The sequence below is a fragment of the Electrophorus electricus genome, chromosome 1 (assembly GCF_041902795.1).
Source record: "Electrophorus electricus isolate QZ-2024a chromosome 1, ASM4190279v1, whole genome shotgun sequence".
Classification (NCBI taxonomy): Eukaryota; Metazoa; Chordata; class Actinopteri; order Gymnotiformes; family Gymnotidae; genus Electrophorus; species Electrophorus electricus.
Genome location: NC_137497.1, coordinates 31,540,305 through 31,559,969, shown reverse-complemented (window position 1 = coordinate 31,559,969; position 19,665 = coordinate 31,540,305). Strand labels below are relative to the sequence as shown.

At 42.8% G+C, this 19,665-nt stretch overlaps 3 protein-coding genes across 6 annotated transcripts; 1 reads left to right on the top strand and 2 right to left on the bottom strand.

Annotated features, from left to right (window-relative positions):
* Positions 1-351: 351 nt before the first annotated feature.
* On the bottom strand, positions 352-13,517 carry atad2 (ATPase family AAA domain containing 2). Of its 4 annotated transcripts, none has more exons than XM_081715174.1 (29): positions 13,185-13,517; positions 12,446-12,594; positions 12,296-12,348; positions 12,025-12,181; positions 11,489-11,570; positions 11,304-11,403; positions 10,958-11,134; positions 10,625-10,736; positions 10,235-10,258; positions 9,828-9,932; positions 9,425-9,533; positions 9,161-9,276; positions 8,545-8,719; positions 8,240-8,328; positions 7,824-7,983; positions 7,296-7,386; positions 6,575-6,889; positions 6,141-6,252; positions 5,869-6,055; positions 4,863-5,048; positions 4,516-4,651; positions 2,852-3,048; positions 2,597-2,756; positions 2,373-2,495; positions 2,101-2,286; positions 1,521-1,997; positions 1,142-1,272; positions 786-914; positions 352-562 (listed from the first exon to the last, which is right to left on the bottom strand). In XM_081715174.1, the coding sequence occupies exons 1-29, from the start codon at positions 13,356-13,358 to the stop codon at positions 518-520; spliced, it is 4,257 nt and encodes a 1,418-aa protein (XP_081571300.1). In that variant the 5' UTR covers positions 13,359-13,517; the 3' UTR covers positions 352-517. The 4 variants fall into 4 exon arrangements, with proteins under 4 accessions (XP_081571300.1, XP_081571301.1, XP_026865284.2 ...); XM_081715175.1 differs by having other exon boundaries at positions 2,101-2,247; positions 13,185-13,516; XM_027009483.3 differs by lacking the exon at positions 10,235-10,258 and having other exon boundaries at positions 13,185-13,516.
* A 472-nt stretch (positions 13,518-13,989) lies between these two features.
* On the bottom strand, positions 13,990-17,584 carry psma2a (proteasome 20S subunit alpha 2a). Its single transcript, XM_027009531.3, has 8 exons — positions 17,425-17,584; positions 16,753-16,829; positions 16,439-16,571; positions 15,977-16,099; positions 15,052-15,133; positions 14,593-14,666; positions 14,428-14,485; positions 13,990-14,239 (listed from the first exon to the last, which is right to left on the bottom strand). The coding sequence occupies exons 1-8, from the start codon at positions 17,463-17,465 to the stop codon at positions 14,123-14,125; spliced, it is 705 nt and encodes a 234-aa protein (XP_026865332.1). The 5' UTR covers positions 17,466-17,584; the 3' UTR covers positions 13,990-14,122.
* A 50-nt stretch (positions 17,585-17,634) lies between these two features.
* mrpl32 (mitochondrial ribosomal protein L32) lies at positions 17,635-19,117 on the top strand. The gene is made up of 3 exons (XM_027009532.3): positions 17,635-17,927; positions 18,340-18,521; positions 18,797-19,117. The coding sequence occupies exons 1-3, from the start codon at positions 17,834-17,836 to the stop codon at positions 19,046-19,048; spliced, it is 528 nt and encodes a 175-aa protein (XP_026865333.2). The 5' UTR covers positions 17,635-17,833; the 3' UTR covers positions 19,049-19,117.
* The last annotated feature ends 548 nt before the right edge of the window (positions 19,118-19,665 follow it).

The window sequence follows — 19,665 nt, the reverse complement described above, 5'->3', positions numbered from 1 at the left end:
AGCTTTCCCTACGTAACCGTCAAATGAGCCACAACAGGTCACGTGACTTGCATCTCTAAACAAGCAAGTGGAATTTCCCCATCATGGGCTTGGACTAATTCTTTATTTTTATTTCATTTGTATGATTTCTGTTAAGTCCATCACCGACACCACCCACCTGTTTCAAGCTAATGAATAGGACTACCTCCAATTACCAGGTGCAAGCCAGTGTTCAATCCGGACTGTACCATCAACTAGGGAACTTGTATGCAAAACTGCGTAAATGTAGTTATTCCACAAATGTGACAACTGAATTTATTCATTTGAAATGCAAAAGCCAAAGAAAATATTGATAAACATTTTTATATAGCCAAAACATAATGTACAGCACTAATAATTTTACTGTGCTGTACACAAAAATATAATATAATCACAAATAAAATATAATCACAATATATGATCACAAAATATAATTTATGAATTTACTAGAGACTGCATTAATACGAAAATGTATCAACTATCAATTTAAAAAAATGCATCATGTGGAAAAGTTTGAAAAATCTTCCACTTCCTTGCACATCTCCTGTAAATAATAAAGCAATAAAAATATTAATTTGCTCAGTTGAATGCATCTCACACACAATGCATGCATACATATATTTATATCAGACTGAATTTGATACATTTAAAATAAAATGTACAACCAATTCATATAAAGCAATTTTTCTTAATAAGCAAAATAACTCACTTCAAACTTTATGAACGCAAGGCAAAAATAATCATTTTCTAATCCTCCTCTGCCGTACCTGTATAAGTGCTGTCTTGTCATATTCTCTCCTGTGTCTGTAGATGCTCTGGCACAAAAGAGCATAGAGTTTCTCCAGCAGGTCAACCTCATAACCCTCAGTCAAAGCTACGACTTTCTGCAAAAGCTCCTGCAAACATTAAAGAAGAGGGGAAACAAACAAACAAAAAAAAACATGATGTAGTAAACAGTAATATCAGAACATTTTAAGTAGTAAATATAAAAATTATAAAAAAAATAAATGGGGGGGGGGAGAGAGAGAGAGAAAAACAACAACAACAACAACAACAACAACAACAACAACAACAACAACACATCATACAGTAAGAAGACCTGCTCAGTCAAGGGGGTTTTAACCTGCAGCTTGTCGTGCTGGACGATGAGTGGCTGGTTCCTCTGCTCCAGATGGTTCATGGCCACGTCTATGTGGAGGAACTGATGCTGGGCATGCTTCTTCAGGGCTCTGGTTATGTGTCTCGTCCCATTCGCTGGACAAGACAGTTCGTTGGCTCCAGTTCAAAGTTCAGTTTCAATTCATGTTACACTTGGACAGAACACAAATCATTCTAGAGCAAATTAATACACACTGGGAGGTGTGTGCATTTGACACCATACAAACATCAGCTTAGTGAACTGCCCAATATACATTACAAGCTGCAAATAAAGCCAACTTTCACACCACAGGAACACAATCGCTTAGATGAATGAATGGTAATTATGTTTGTGGATGACTAACCTATCCCTCCATCAGCCTCTGCACTAGGCTCCACCCTGTTGGCATCAGTGATCTCCACTGGATGGAGCTCAGAACTGTCTCTACTGCCTCCAGAACTGTAGCTATCGAGAACGCCTTGGGACGCTGCGTCACCCTGGAACAGCTCCAAGGCAGAAGCAGTCGGGACATCGTCGTCATCATCTCCTTCTCTACTGCTAGCATGGCCATTTTGAGTAAGGATGACTCCTTTTGCGTCCTCTGTCGGAGCAGGGCTGCGCTCCTCGCCCTCGGTGTCCATCGCTTCAGGCTCCACATCTTTGCCTTCTCGTCCACGTCCTCCCCCTTCACTCCCTGCTGCTTTTCCCTCCATTTCGTCCTCCTCCTCCTCCTCAGTGGACTCTGCTCCGTTGGCGTCTTTTGCTTGTGGCTGCGAGAATTTCTTCCGCGGGACGAAGCCGTTGCTCCACAGCTTGCGGCGCCTCCGTTTCCGCTGGCCTCCTGCGGGGATGTCAAGTTTCACCCTTTAGCCTGTATGCCAAAACCCCCCTGAATCCTCCACCGTCATTAAGTTGGCCTTGACCACTTGTGCACCTGTGACTACCTGTTTGTTTCGGTGTAGTCAGACCTGTCGCAGCAACACAGGCCTTGTCTTCTGCGGGGGCAGGGTCACTGGTCTTTGCCTCTGCCGACGCTGGCACCTTGGGCAGCACGTGGTAATACGAAGGGGTAAACCTTGATGTGGTGCAACCTTGAAGCGATGGGGGGGGCACGACCATGACAAAACAGCCTTTGATATAAAAGCAGTGTAAATATGAACACCTCTTCATATTTATTTAAATGAATTTAAAAAGAAACAAACAAAAAACCAAGAACCTCTTCTCATGCGGGACTCCTTGATCTCAACGCAGATCTTCTCGAAGTCTTCGTCCAGTTCGTCTTTGATGATGGCATGAACGGTATCCTTGAGCGCACAGGCACGATGCCTGATCAGCCGATCTTAAGAGAAACCAAGCAAGCAAGTCAGTAAGAATGATATTCAACATCATCTCTTCTGCAACACAGTTAGATTTATGCTCGGGAGATTTTGATGGCTTCACCTGAGGGGTCTCTGTCTGGGTTGTACTCCAGAGCATTCTTCCAAATGAGGTCCACATCATGGAGGAAGTCTTTCACTGTGACATATCTGTGCAGGTCAATTTTGGTGAGCACAGTGGACAAGTCCATAGGCTGCTTGATGACTGTAGTATAATCTGGAACCTGTTGGAACCACAGAGCAGAGCAAAGAGTGCAAGACTTTGGTGGCTCTGCATGTCATTACTACCCAGAGACATTTTTATTTGCAATGCTCCAACCTCCTCTGTGTCCACAGGCTTTGCAAAGGCCTTGAAGCGCTTGTCTTGAGCAAGCCGGTTGGTGACATCACGCAGGAAGAGGCGGAGCTCCCTGAGTGTGTCCTCTTCCTGTTCCTCCAGCTTCTGCTGCTCCTGCTCAGAGAGCTTCCGCGGTGGAGGCGGGGGGGCCACAGGGAGAATGTCCAGCATCTGGTGCACTGTACACACACAGAGAAAGGAATACAGTTTCCACTCTTGAACGCATTTGAAGTTTCCTTACATTCCATGCAAGTGCATTAGAATTTCTATGACTTGTGAGTGTTGCCTTTGTGTGTGCGCAGAAACTTACATAATGTCAGTTGTGGCTATCTCCCCCCCTCCCCCCGCCTTAAATATTCTGGAAAAACTTTATTTTAACCAGAAAGGATATTAAAGAACAAATTCTTATTTACAAAGACAGCCTGACAAGTGTAGAAGACGCTTGTCCGGAAGGAAGGAACGAACACGCACACATGCAAGCACAGGACTATTATTAAGACAATTCAAACAAAAAAACAAAAGTTACATAGAAGTAAAACAAGTATTCTAAATATCTGCAAGTAGGCTCCTAAAAGCAGTAACCGATGAAAGTATCCAGTTTTAGTGTCCTCTGTAACAGGTAGCGGTCATTAACAGCAGCTGATTGAAATGACAACAGGCCAAAGGATAAGATAGATTTAGGGGCCTTTACTGTAAAGGGAAGAAGACCTTGTATTGTACTTGCACACAGAGACTGGTTGCAATAACGGACTTGAATACGAGCATGAGTAACAAAGAAGAGTTTTATAAATGAGTGTAAACCAGTGAACGCAACAGTGAGTGTGCAGAGAGGTCCATTTAACCAGAGAACAGAGAGCAGCAGTGTCTTCTGAATGGGGCGTTTACAATCGAATCAAACAGCAGAATGATAAATGGTGTCAAGCTTTTAAAGGGTGCTGCTGCATGCAAATCTATAAATTACATAACCATAATCAAACATGGGAAGTATGTTCATTTGAACAATCATACCACTGGGAGCAGGTGTAAGAGGAAGGATTCCTATACAGAAAAGTTTCACTTTAACAAAGTAGTAACATGGTGGGGGGGAGTCAATGCACTATCTAGCCAAATTCCTAGATATCTGTAAACCTGCTCTAGGCTGGTTCCATCACTAGTGGTAATGTCAGAGCTGAGAGGGGGCGTAGCTCCATACCAAAAACTTTAGTCTTGGCTACATTTAATGAGAAATTAAGGCCCACTGATCTATGAAATTAATGAATTTAACAGTGTCAAGAGATGGACCAGTGGCATACAAGACTGCATTATCTGCATATAAATCAGAGTTTTTAAACACAACACAAGGAATATAATTACTAAATATGGAGACAAAGTATTGAGCCCCGAGGAACACTTTTAAACACCTTTAGAGGGGCTAAAATAGATGAACATCTAAATGTACACACTGCACGATGTTAACTAGAAAACCATGCCATAAAATTACCCTAGACTCCAATGCTACCTTGTCTATTTAATAAAATGCACAGAATCAAAAAGATTTCACTAGGTCAATGCAGTGTTATTTAGCATCCAGTGCAGAGGTTACATTGTTTAAACAGCTATTTGTAACATCTAGGTAGCAGTGACAAAAAGTGTAGCACATGCAGTACCTGGATCCCTTTTAGATACTGGGACTTTGGCAGCTTGGTTCAGAATGAGATCCTCAAAGAAACTGTGCCTTTCCTTCTCAGATGGAAGTGGAACATCAAACACCTCTCCGTACTCCATACAAAACATATCCTGCACCTATAGCAACAACCCGACAGAAAGATAATACCAAACAAAACAATTTTACAAAACAGACTGCCACCACAGCTTTCCACCATTTAACAAAAAAGTCATCATATTTAGTAATACTGAATATTAGTTCAAGCGTAATCGTGCAAACACTGTAACCAGAACTTCAGGTACAGGTGGCTGACTAAAGCCTGCTGTGAGGGTATGGGAGCGGACATACCTCCGGGGGGAGACTGCCGTAGGGGAGGCTGCAGGTGGCGAGGAGGAGGATGGGTGAGAAGGAGGGGACACCTTGCAGGAGGCTGAGGAAGGTGGCCCTGAGTGCCAAGCTCACCGTCTCCCACCAGCGCTGTATGTGAGGCACATACAGCACACTGGGCGCCGTCCGCATAGCCTCACAGAACACCTGGGGAAAATGACAAAGAGGAAGAGGAAGAGAGACAGGGTTTAGGATATTCCGGCTGCATTTCCCAAGCATGAATGCACAAGAATAATTTATCGTCACATAAAACAAAAAGGAAAATGGCCCCCACTGTAATGTACAAGACCAGGACAATGGTACAGACTAAGTTCTAACTAAGGTCTAACAGCAGCTAAAACACGTTACTAATAATGGAATATACACATGGCTAACAATGGTAAATGCATATGCTGATAGATGTACACCAATATTTGAATAAATTACTATTAAATAAATTAAATTACTACTACTAATCATTTTAAGCCCTACCCTGGACTGCCGTGCTTGGATCTTAAAAGGCTTGGGATTCAATAACCTGTTCATTTTACAATTTGAAATTAGCATGCCTTCAATCCCCCCCGCCAAAAGAAAAGAATTTGTTAAATTAAAGATAGGACTTAATGTTAGAATTTCCCAAGATCTTTTTCTTTGCAAAATCAGATAAAGCGCTCAGGTAATTGTAATATCTGACGTGCTAGAAAAACATGGAAAAGCACAAAAGTGCAGATAAACAACGTCTAATGTTTACCATCAAAATGATTACAGCCTTTTGAGGTAGAAATACTCCATTGTGCTTTGGAATACTCGCTCTCAACAGTACCAGACTAAAACATGCACTAATGTAATAGATGTCAATCAGACAGGAGGGGGGGGGTTTGGAGTGTGTTGTCAAAGCTACTCCATCTCAGAATTTCAAACCCATCCAAACCAGTGTTGAGCTGGGAGAGGGATGTTCTGGGGTATGTATGGAAGGAGAGGCTGGCACCTGCGCACACGCCTCCTCTGGGCTGGTAGCACTGACGCCATAGAGAACAGCCAGATCGAGCGTGTAGACGGCCAACTTCTCCAGAGTGTGGAGCATGGCGGGGGCCAGGTGCGAGCTCTGGCCTGAGCCAGGGCGGCCGCACAGCAGCAGTCGAGGTCGAAAGGAGGTGGGCTTCTGGAGGGCACTCCTGTACCGCACACACGTGAGGACCACATGTAAAACCCACTGATCGAACACACACATACACAGAGCACATGGCTCATATCACAGACCTTTTCAGATGAAGGAAGGACCCGACCACGTTTGTGCTGTTCCGGGCATTGTTACTAATGGACAAAGACGAGCCGTCGTCATCACTGGACATCATGTCATCATTTGCTGCAGCTAAAGGTAGGGTCACCGAAAACACCCGTCACATTCAACACGGGAATGGCTTTGTGTGAAGGGTCAGCACTGACCATAATGTCAAAGGTTTAAAGAAGCAGGTACAGCATGGTGTTAGTAACACCAAAGTCAGGGGTTTAATTCCCAGGGGGTGCATGTAAGTGTGCAAGTCACCCTGTACAAAAGCACCTGCCAAATGCCGTGAATACAAATAATCAACTGCATGTATAATACCTGAAACCTTCAAATATAAGTGAAACACTAATTTGTGTGTTTGTGTAAATAAACCAAAAGGGCATTTCTGTGAGGGCTGCAGGCTGACCGTGGTCCCTCCTTTTCCTGATGCCCTGCTCTGCGTGGGGGAAGAGCTTTAGCAGGGCTTCCAGGGCACATCCGAGCGCTCCGGCCAGCAGGGGGCGCACAGCGGGCGCCAGGGCTTTGGCCGGCGTCCCCACGGCCCTCTGGGAAGATGGGACAATCCTCCTCATGGCGGAAAGGAAGTCACAGGCTCGCACGCTGATAGAGGCCACATCCAGCAGGAGCTTCTGGGAGGAGGCGTAGATCTGGGGGTAACGTCGGCGCAGCGCGCAAAGGGCAGCCTCCGCACACACCGCCTTGAGGTCTGCCCCGCAGTAGCCTAGGCAACCGGCACATACAGAGTAGGATGGGAAGACACTGGAAACATCAGCCAAATGTGAATTTATTGGCATTCATTCAATCAAACGTTGATCAGAAGTTTCAATTATTTTCAGTCAAACTTAATTGTTTGCCTCATGAGGTGTGATGGCTACAGGACAGGAAATTACATCAAAATCTCAGGGCCGATTCCTTGGATGTGGATTAAATCTAGTCTAAACTGCAGAGCTGATTGTTTTTGGTGTATCATGAGGTGCACCAAGTCAGAAAAGGGCTTGTCAAAGACACAGGCATTTGTTTTGGAAAACAGAAGATGTGTAATCGATCCAGGGGAAAGTTAGCTGGTATCCGAGATGTGCTGGACAGCTGCCTCGTTGTAATGAAACAGGAGTATGCGAGGGACCTACCCACACACTTATCAGCCAGCTCCTCGAGAAAAGCTTCAGACAGCTGCGGACTCCACTGTCGGGTGTGAATCTTCAAAATCTCTTTACGGGCCTTCAAAAAAGAAAAAGACCAAAACACCAAATACAAATGCCCCTTTAGCTTTAAGAAAGGGTATTTGAGTTCTCGTCAGGGACACAGGGTCATAAAAGTTCCCAATCAAAAAAAGAAGGCCTGCCCTGGAATTGTATCACCCAGTTCATTTCACTCATTAACTGTCCCTGCTGGCCTAAGACACTCTGATTACCAAATAAAGGAGGTTGGAACCAATGCCTGGGGAGGAGATTTACTTTCTGAACCTCAACTCTTCACTTTTGCTCCTCATATGAATGAAGTGATCTTACTGATCATACACCAAACAGAAAAAAACAATGCTAACGAGTACAGAAATACGATCTACTTCAGCAGTGATGTGTGGAGTATACAAAACTCTCTTAGTGAAACAGTTTAATATTGTTCTACACAACACTACAGAAGCCACACTGACACACCTCTCTGTCTGGGAGGCTGAAGAGGAACTCCCTGTCGAAGCGGCCGGGCCGTCTTAGTGCAGGGTCAATGGAGTCCAGGCGGTTCGTGGCTCCGATGACAACCACCTCACCGCGAGCGTCCAGCCCATCCATCAAAGCCAGCAGCGTGGACACGATGGAGCTGTTGCCGAGCAAGCCACACTAAGTCACGTTCGCAAACACGTACGCACGCTCACGCCCCCCCCCCCCCAGTACCTGGGAACTCGATGTCAGAAAGCAGCTTTTCATTACTCGAGATTGCTCTCATCAGATAACCTAGCAACGTCTCATCAGCTCATGTTAAATTTGCCTTATGCAAGTTGACGTAAACATGCACCAATAAATAAAACACACATAATAAGAAAGTATGCATAAGTGATTTGAAATACTGAACACACCTGTGAATCTGGTCCTGCCTACTGGATCGAACAGGTGCAATACCATCAATCTCATCAAAGAAAATAATAGAGGGACGCATCTGGTATGCCTTCAAAATGAAGAACAACAACTTGGTGCATGGAAACAAATATCACCTGAACATATTTTAGGATGGATGGATGGATGGAACCACACACACACACACACACACACACACACACACACACACACACACACACGTCACCAGCCAGTGTCAAAACCACCACAGACCTTTTCCATTAGAGGCGTTAAACAGGGACAGGAGTCAGCACGCTGTGGTCTGTACCTGGTCAAAGAGAAGGCGGAGCTGTCTCTCGGACTCTCCCACCCATTTGCTGAGGCAGTCGGCTCCTTTCCTCATGAAGAAGGCCACTTTCTTGTCCCCTTGGCTGCACTCGTTGGCCAGGGCCCGTGCCACCAGGGTCTTGCCAGTACCAGGAGGACCGTAGAACAGACACCCTCTGCAAACATATTTCAGAGCATAGTCTGTGTAACACTTCACAAAGCAATCACAAAATGACAACCACACACCCACGTTTTTTAAACTGGTGGACTACAGAATTTACCTCCACTTTTAACAGACTTGGCTCTAAAAAAACAAAACAAGGCAAAACACTTCAACAGACTCTGGCTGGCGGGATCAGGCATGTTAGTTCAGGTATAAACAGTTGAGCAATGCTTGGGCACCTGCTGGGCATCTACATGCAGTGTCACAGATTTGTCTGTGATGTATACCCTGCTTTTAATGACTGCAGAATGATTGCAAAACCTTAGTGGAGTGAGGGGCTCAAAGTGGCTTTTGCATGAAGCAAGTTTGAGAGTAAAACAAACAGGAGACTTGTCATTTTAAACGTCTGTCATTTCATCAGAATCCTGATCCACTGTCATGTAGGTCATCTTACCTTGGAGGCTGAATCTTAAACCGCTCGAAGACCTCAGGGTAGAGCAGAGGAAAGACCACCATCTCCTTCAGAGCAGAGATATGCCTGCTCAAACCTCCAATACTATCAAAGCGCACCTAGAACGAGAAAAATCCAGAGACATGAGAGGTTACAGAGGAACAGATCTGCATTGCCTTTTCATGGCAATCACACACACATGAAGATGATGTACATTTCAAATGCCATTCAAGCAATTAAAAAAGCAGCAGTAAAAGAAAGGCCTACCGTGTGGTCAAGCCGCATTGGATCGACATCAGCGAGACTCGCTCCGACCTTAATTCTATCTTTGTGGATTCCTAGTAGATCATCTTTCCGGAAGTTAATTGGAAGGCTTCTACAGCAGAGACCAAAAGCTCAGCTGTAAAGCAGTGCTTTATGGGAATCTGAATGAAACACTTTCACCTCATACTTTATTTCATCCTTAAGGACACAAACTATGCGTCAAAATTTGAAGAATAGTTTGAACCGTTTCTATAGAACTGCGACTGAACACCAGAGTAACTTATTAAGCTCTGAGCCCAACATCCTGAGACTTCAAGTGTTTTACTAAACACCACAAGACATATTACATAACATAACATAAGAGCCCACCATTGCAGTGAGGGGTTTGTTTATGGGGGGCTTTTACCTGTTTGCCGACCTGTTCCGATTATTACTCCTCCGCCTATCAAATCTCTCATCATCAGACGAGGAGGAAGAGGTGGAGTCGCTGCTGTGGATGGCATGTCTCCGTCTGACGAAGGAAAAACATTCAACCAAAGATTGGGTGAAAAAAGGAACCAGCAAGCAATTTTCATGCAGCTGTTAGGACTTGTAAGACTGTTTAAGAATAAGTTAGTAAAGTGAATGTCCGCCAGCAACAGTAATCAGACAGCACAGTGGATGACAAATTAACACCTCCGACACCTCCAGTACATCTGCTTAACCTGTCTGTTATAGCCAAGAGCTTGCACAAAACTACCTGATTTTTTTTTTTTTTTGGCCTTGCTGGCCTAGTGCTGATGTGCCCCAGACAGGGATAAAGCTTTATCTTACCCATCAGATTCATGTTTTCCAATACTGCACAGCCAGAGGAGCAGATACAAAGCAAGATTAGGAAGAATACAGAACTAACCTTAAACACAGTATTATGGTACAAGACCTTCAACACAAGCAGCACACAGCTCAAGTCCACGAACCAAAGGACTGCCTTTTCCGCCATGAACAAACATGACGAACTGTGCAATAAATCAGTTTCAAAATGGGAGTCCTGAAGGACCAGAGTGCAGTACACATTTCCTCCTCGTTCTAACACACCTGGCAACACAGCAAATTAAACTGATTAGTTGAATCAGGTGCAATGGAGAACACCAAACTGTGCTGGACTCTGGCCCTGTGGGATGGAAATTGAGCAGAGAGGGAAGTGCAGCGCTGGGAGATGGTGACCTGCTGCTCCTGTGTCTGCTGTACGGGCTGCAGGGTCCGGAGGGCCTGAAGGAATACCTCCGGCTGATTGGGGTTGAGTGGCGGCGGAAAAATATGCTCTGCTTCCTGGGCTCTGGAGTTGCCACAAAATGAAAGAAAAAACAGGTGCAAACTGGTAAGACTGGTTAAACCCAATGCCACTGATGCTACAGTAGCTGACGCAGTTACAGTATAACTATAAAATAAGAAATGCAGGACACTGGAGAAATAAAACATTGAGTAATAGCCCTATTATGTGTAACAACTTCATGTGGCTGAGTAGAATTTGGTAGGGTAATGCATTGTACTACCAACCATCAAGAGGGGCTTGGTAGGGAATGACAGCTTTCCTTTGCCTGAAGTCATAGCGTTTTTGATTATCTTCTTCCTCTTCATCCTCCTCCTCTTCATCATCATTGTCATCTTCCTCTCCCACACCTTCTCTGTCGTCATCATCTTCATTGTCGTCATTTTCATCCTCTTGAGTATATTCTATGAACATAATTAAGGATCGACATTTACCACCACTGTTGGTTTTGTTCTGAGGGGAAACCATGTTAAATGAAACAGTCCTAGTTCAGTCCAGTTGGGGGAACCTAATCAAACTACCATATCCTGCCCTATGATTTTTCCATCATCACATCTGCTTTGTGTCCCTCACCATCGTGGCCACTCCCCTGATCATCAGCACTCTCCTCATTCGTTCTCACAGTAGACCGCGTAGTCCCCTTCCTTTTCACACCAGAGTACCTTCGCAGATTCTGCCAAAAAAAACAAAACGTGGTCACCAGTCATCAGCCGAGTCACGCTGCGTGTACATCCGGATGTTAACAGTGCAGTGCTAACCTCCTCTGTGACGTCTCTGCTCCGGAGTCGCCGGCGCATTTTCTGCATGTCGTCCATCTTCTGGAGAACGGCCTCCGCAGTGCTACAGGGAGTGAAAGACACACAATGATCAACTTATAACCATACTATTCAGCTTCTGGACAATCTGATATAAAATGGGAGGTGTGCAACCCAAGAAGGACTTCTACTCCTAACAGTCAATTACCATGTTAATGCTGTCAACTACTAGCAGCCTGTCAATCTAGCTACAAATAAATTGTATGGGAATTGAGAGATGAGTAAGGCCCAACCCTATTTCATATCTGTACCCCAAGGCCTTGTTTTCGAGTGTCCCCTTGCCCCTCAGAAACTTCTCATAACACTGTGTTTGGAGTATGCCTCTTAAAAACGTAATAACTTTTTTAAAGCTTATAGCATGAAGGTCAACTCAGTCAGCTAAGGCCGAAGAATGGGCAGATCACGGAGTGATGCGGAATGGGCTGGCACAGTACAGCAGGTGCTTTAGCAGTGAAGTTTTGAATGAGTATCCCGCTTACTTGGTGATGAGCCGGTCGTAGAGGACCGACTGGTTCCTGGCGTTGAGCTTGTATCCGATGATCCGGGAGCTGCGCCTCACAGCAGCCGTCTCTTTCCGTACTGGGAAATGAGAGCGAAGGTTCCGCGAGCCTGCCATACCGCCCACCTTCTCCATCACTGAGAAAGGAATATCGCCCTCTTTTAGAAACGCCGTTTCCTGCCAATTGCGCTTGTGTACTGGTGTATGGCTCACACTGCTGCCTTTGGATGTTCGTCAAGCATAACACCCACCAGAATGCTCGTCCCCAGACTTCTCCCCATCTGTTTGCAATCTTGAAGATTTTCTACGTATAAATAAATAAGCAAGCATGATTTCTGAATAACTTGCAATGCTGTAATTTTACCATTAGTTGTTGTGACAGAATCCAAAGGAAACTGTACCTTAAATGTTTCAGGCTTTTGTCTTCCTTTTGAGGCGATCCATTTGGTTGGTTGCTCATATCAGCAAACTTTACGCCTTTGCCATTTTGAGCCCTGGTCCTAATGCCACTCATCTCAATGCTGTTTTCTTCTTTTACAGACAAATATCCCTAAAAAAAATATGAATAATCAAAGTGTTAAAAACATGTCGCCAGTGATGGATAACGTGCGCATTAGTTGTGGTACTTAAGATTTTCCCCTGAATAACGGGATTTCAGACACGGTATGCGCCAGCTGTTTGTTTATGCCTGACGACCTCGTCCGATGTGGCGGCCACAGAAGCAAGGCGCCTTTTTTTAAAAAACAAAAAAAAACAAAAAAAAAACAGCTCCGCTGGGAAAAGGCTATCCAACTGTGGGACGAAATGTGCAGCTTCCCCTAGGTTCAAAACCACCGAAGCGTAGCTTGCTAGCTTATGTTTTAATCATGACTACGAGTAAATCACAGGAACAGCGTCTAACAACCTACCTAGCTAGCTAGCAAAGACAGCTGAGGAAAAAAAGAAAAGGTCCATTACTTTGTCAAAGGGTGGTTAAGTTAGCTGCAAGCCTTCAATACAGGCGAGCTAACCTAGCTAACGCTAGCTAACGCTAGCTAACGCTAGCTGTGACTGAAACGTGAATGAATGTCCCGAGATGTTACAAAAAGTTTCCGAAAACTTCAAAACGGCAGTAACGAGTAGCCAAGTCTAAAACCTCACGTTGGCTGGGGTGTTCTCCGCGCTGCTGAAGCTGTCGTCGTCGAGGCCCTTCAGCCGAGCGGACTTTCGCAGCGGCCGCCGCAGGGACAGAAACTCCGAGCTCGAGTCCATGTCGGGAGCTCTCGCCGCGGCAGCTCGATTTGCGCCCGTCCTGCTACTGCGTAGCATCACCATTGTATCGTTTATAACATAAAGCAGCTCTTATAGGGGAACTGACTCTATTCCATATCTACACGCAGTTCAATAATACAGTCACTTCGGAATAAACATACTATAAACACCTCCTTTTCCTCCTTGATTTCTGGCGCCATAAACGTCACTGGAAGTCTAATAACTACACGAACACACTTGTGCTGTCGCGACGAAATCTAGTGCCATTTATCAAGTACTGCAAGGTCGTCGTACGTCTTATAATAATTAAATCAAACATACTGTTAAAATGATGACGTGAAAGTATAAACACAAATCTTTGTTATAAAACACCGATATCGCCCCATTCAATGTCCTGTTATTCAATGTTGCGGAGGAATCCATTTCGAAAGAAGTGCCGGCAAAGTTTTTGGCGCGCCTTGCTTTGGCTGCGCTCAGGTTTCTAATTGGCTTATGCAGACCAAACCCACTCCACATGAGCGCTCTAGCTCCAGCAGTTAAGTAAGTGTAAGAGAAAAAAAAAAATAAAAATATATATATATATATATATATAATTTCAACAAAATCATTTAGTCTTATTCGCGAATTTAAGCAGAAAATTGAACATTCTACTCGATTCATGCGACATCTTAAAATTAAGCACAATCAACCCAGATGTACTTTGGAATTTTATTTTTTTTTTCAGGTAAAAAAAAAAACAAAAAAAACCAAAACAATAAAACTACAAGTGCATTCCTCAGACTTCTGAAATCCACAGAAATGAATCAGCGCTTCATCCAAAGGTTAATTTATGCAATAGCAGCCAGATAGTCTTTAACTTCTGCAGAAGTCAGGCGCCTGAAGCCAGCCTCATTGCAGATTCCCACCTCAATGTTGTCCTCTGTCATCTGGCCTTCAAAGCTTTCCTGTAACACAGTCATCTAGTTAATGCAAATGCTTATTTAGTTTGTGTCTTATTTGAGGCAAATGCACATCATAAAGCTTTAAATGGATATTAATGCTTCGCAACACCCATCTCGTGGCCAGACTGTGTGTACACAGCAAACACCCTGACATCTGCAAATAAGCTTGTTTGGACAGAGCAATACTTCACCTTGAGGGTTAAAATAGCTGTGTGAATGGCATCTTCCAGTTCAAGATCTTCATTATATCTGAAAACACACACAGATATGGTACAAATTAAAGGTCAATTTAAGACATTTGCATATTTGGTTAGGAAAAAAAGTTTAATAACAGACTAATATGAAGTTCCTTATACCTTTTCTCAAGAAATGTTTTCCCATTCACATAATTCTTTCCCATCGCTGTGGCTTTCCATGCAAAGTATGCACCCTGTGGAAGACAGCAAATAATTTCATCTCCATGTTTTTTTTTTAGCATCACATTTCCATCCTTTTTCAAAACTTGCAGGTTTGCAAGATTATGGGCAACTCGCTTATCAGGCCCAGAGCTCAGCCCGTTTTGGACTTCACATTTGCAATGCCACATATCTTCTTGAGCCACCTAATAAGATTAACAGTGTTTTGCACCTGCAGCACATTCCTTAACATGCCCCTGTCTATGCTGATTTACATTTCTGTGCATCCATCACAAATTCACTGGTAACATACTTTTCATAACTGTTTCCTTGTTTAGAGGATAATATGCCTACTGTTTTTTTTTCTCTGTGCAACAGTGATGGTCCTAACATAGAATCGGTGCAAAGAGAATTACATACCGATGGATCAGACTGGAAGAGGTATGGGCGGTCTTCATCCCAGCCGGCAATCAGGAGAGATACACCAAATGGACGAACCCCTCTGTGTACCAAAGACAGACATATATAAAAATAAAAATCACTTTCAATAAAATTCAACAAAACCATTGCCCAGATATTGATTTTGAAAAGGATTGTATGGAAGGAGAAAAATAAATACCACTGCAATTAGTGGTCCTCCAATAACGGCACTAAAAGTGTTTTAAGCATTTTTTTTTGTAAGCTATATATTTTATTGTATATATTTTTTTTTTTTGTACTACAACATTCATGTGTTAGGAAATCAAATTTACACATAATAGATTGAGGATGCTTAAAAAAGATACATTATAAATAGCAGTTTGACACAGATTAAACCAAAACAAAACATTACATTCCTTTTTACAGACATTGCAATACCAGAAGAATGGACAAAGAATAAAATGTTAATTTTACTTACTACAAGGTACTCTCAAGCTAATTTTTCATTGCCTACTAGCAAGACTTGTTATCAAAAGTGCAGTTCACCAGTGACATCATAAAATTAAATCAATATCACTTAAAATAAATCATTATGTTAAAACATTTACGCTTATTCAAAGATGCTTTTGCAGAACTATGGAAATGAATGCAATGTTTCAATTTAAAACAGGTTTGTTTTAAATTTCACAAGTCATGCTATTAAGAAAGAAGAAAAATGCAAGCAATATGCAAGCAATACACACGCCTCATGTGACCAAAAATGAAAACTGACCAAAAAATATGGGAGGTTTTCCTGACAATTATAACACCCTATATCCATGAAAACGTCAAGTGTTGCTCTTTTGGTGTCTTTTCAGTGTCTGACAGTACTTTTCAGTGTCTGACAAAAGAACAGGATACAGTACTCTACACGCATACAACCTACCCTGACTGTGTGTATTCTTGCATGACAGAAGCAACCCTCTGAACAAGCTGGCCTGTTGGAATAGGCTCTTGGTACACCAGGAAGTATTGCTGGGCAAGTTTTCGGGCCCTCCTGACCAAAACCCTGCAGACAAAAACAAGGCCTTTAAATAAAAGTCTTTTAACTGATGGTTCATCTCACTGTTATCAAAACACCAGAATCTAAGCAAAGCAATTTAATATACAACATAAAGACTAAACTATGCCATTTAGCGTTCAGAATTACATCAACGGCATGCACGAATATTTTTTACACTGGATTTCCCTTTCTCCCATAGACTTTAGGTAAGCCGTAATATTAACATGAAATTGACAATTTACTCATATATAAAATGCACATTACATATACACATATAATCCTCATCATTCCAGGGTGGCAGAATGTTTACCATTGCCAGTAAAATTTCATAAGGGTAATCCATACCTGTAGTCTGGACCCATTCCACTATACACCATGCCAATGTGCTTGGTTATGGGCTCCACTTTGTGAACACTCTGCTCATCATACAGTATAGATTTCTGCTTCTTTTCTGTTGCCAACACAACACCATTTGCAGCTGTGGACAAGAAAGAAACATTAAAATCAACAGGCGTAGTGTTGGTGCCACACAAATATGCTAACTTTTGAAAGGTAATTAAAAACGGTGATGTCTTATACAAGGGTATATTAAATCTACAATTTAACGTAATAGACTTTGCGACAAACTGTACTAAGCAAAAACGGTTTTTTTTTTTTACCTTTAATTCCTACAGAGGGAGCACCTGCTGCCACAGCTGCTAGAGCATATTCAATCTGAACCAACTTCCCCGAAGGGCTGCGAACGAAACAAACAAAAAAAAAAGAGTTAGTTGCCAGAATTCAGTTTAAACGACAGCTAGCTAGTTAACACATATCTAGTTACATACCAACTGAAAAGTTCCAAATATAATTAGGATATCTAGCTAGCTAAATGGCTAACTGCTTCAGTTTGCTTTTCGCCCAACAGAAAGTGAAAGGTAGCGGTAGCTAGATGGCTAAACCTAAACTGTAGTGAGCAGACGGGCTGATTTTCGTTTTTTTCGCAATTTTTACTTCAGCAATAAGTTGGAATGTCATCATCCCATACAAACTATCTAGACCCATTTATGTAGCTAGGTTGGCTATCTGATACATTCAGGTTCATCCTTAGCCACCTAAACAATTAGCTAAGCTAGCGTAGCCAGCTAGCATTTAGACTGATCAACACAGCAATGCTAGCTAGCTAGTTAGCCGCTAGAGAGAGTGACTCTGCATCAGCTGCAAACAGTTAATTTGCTGTTTCACTTTGATCACAAGGACTCAACTGGTCATCTTGCTTGACTTAAAGTATTACACAAGACACGCTGAATCAGGTTCTCACACAAAACATACCAAAATAAAGAGTTATTTACCTGAATGTGGTGAGAGAGAAACTGTAACCTCTTTCTGCCATTGCGGTCTCGGGAAGTGACGTAATCTGTTCGCTTGAACTCGTTGGTCGAAATAGAACGTCGAAGAGCAGTTTGGGTAATGACGTCAGGTACACTAGGTTTACTACAGTTTTTCTAAAATCGTTTGACTCGGTATTCTGACCGTCTTGTTTTACATGTAGGTATAGCTAAATTATTCCTTGCTGTAATTTATTTTGATATCAATCACATAGCGCGTTTACAGAAATAGATCAGATCGATAGAACTCCAAGTCACGACGTACATTGGCGCAATGATGTGCGCAGGCGCACACTGCAAGCGCAGCCAAATGACCGTGAGGCTGTTGTAGCATCCAGCTAACTATATGATCAAGGCTTAAAGAAACAGCAGTATGTCTCTGTCGGGTTTTATACGTTTTCTCCGGCATTCATTGCAGCGACTGGAGTATAGCTTGAAGCAAGGTGCTGCGTTTGACAGGAGTTTGGGTAAGCCTAAACTTGTTAGGCAAGTCAGTAGGTAGTTAAAGAAGGGCATCATGTTATGATAGCTCACTAGCTCACTAGCTGTCTAGCTAACGTTACTGCTAGTGACAGCAAGATTTTAGGGTATTTTTTTTGGTTGCTGTAAAACTCTTATTCTGTAGTTACCTCCATCTATTTTTTGTTGTATTTTTTACTTGTTTCGTGCATTGTAGCTTGCATATATAATTTTTAAGTAAGTAAAACTTATACCTACAGTTGTTCTTTTCAGTTACTCAGTGTTACTCAATTAGCTGCTCAGTAGAACAACTTCCCATGCATGCGTGTCTTCTCATGTACTATAGTGGGGGAAGCCCAACGTAAATCTCCCAAAGAATTATCCGAATGACCATATAAACTCTTAGGACTTTTTCTCAAGGCCCAGCCCTGGCAACGCATGGTCCCAGCCTTCTCCCTACACTGCAAGGCATCAGGGATCATGACAGCAATGTGCCCAGTTTCCTGGACAGCATATTTTGGATGGCAGCACCCAAAAAGAGACGCACCATTGAGGTCAATCGCTGCAGGAGACGGAACCCAAACAAACTAATAAAAGTCAAGGCAGGTCAAAGCTATTATACATCAATGTCATTTGATTCTTGAAATCAAGTGCACAGGCCTCAAATGCATAACACCAGAGTCTGGAACCTCAGCTTGTGGTTTTATCTTTTATAGCCAAATAAATAATGGCTCCCTTTAAGAAAATTCAAAGAAAGAGCTCTTCAGTTGGAATATGTATTTCTCTGCCTTTCTCGAACTTCACAAATTTTTCCCTCACTGATTTTTATTGTCGTTTTTGTTTTTCTTCATCTTGTTGTTTTTGTTTTGTCCCACAGATGAACATTGAGCCTTGTCTTGAATGTGGTAACCTGAAGCAGAAGCATGTTCTGTGTGGATTCTGCTACAATAAAGTCCAGATCGAGACGGCCAAGATACGAAGGCAGATCCAGAGCATGGAGGGCGGTCCTCACCGTGCCCCATCAGTGGAGACTGTGGTCCTGTATGAGAACGAAGCTCCTGGTGATACTGACAAGGACAAACGAATTGTAGAGTGTGCCAGGAAACGTCCCTCTTGGTTTAACCTGTGATCTACCATAAGCTGGAACTCTGCAAGAAAATACACCCTGTTTTGTATAATAAAGTATTAAATCTATCAATCTGCTTTTATGGTTTAACCTTTTTTCTTTATCACAGCTAACAAACAGGAACCAAAGTGCACAGAAATTGACAAAATTTACCAGACATCATCCACAGCATGATGACTGTTATTTGGTTCTTAAAATGCACATCTTTAAATACTCATAGGTATAACACATCTAGTTTGTGTATTAGTAGTGGGTGGCTAAATAGTGCCAAAGTAAAGTGGTTTTCACATAAAAGACATGGGAGACCCTAAGCAATATGCTTAATAAAACAAATGTTAAATCATTGTAAGAAGGGCTAGGGATCTGTTGCTGAAAACAAGTCTTAACAGCCATTCGTTGTTGACATTAGAGCCAGCAGCATTGGCTGTGCTCATAGTAATAACAGTTCTCATAGCAGTAAGTCCCTTTAATGCTAGGGTTGCCGATCACCCCATCACTAATGAAGACAAACAATGGCTCAGGATCTGGAATCTGCTACTGTGGGAGGCCAGCTTGTTAGGCACATTCCAAATAGCAAGTCAAAGTATTTACAATAACAGTCAGTCTGTTTTTGTTATGCA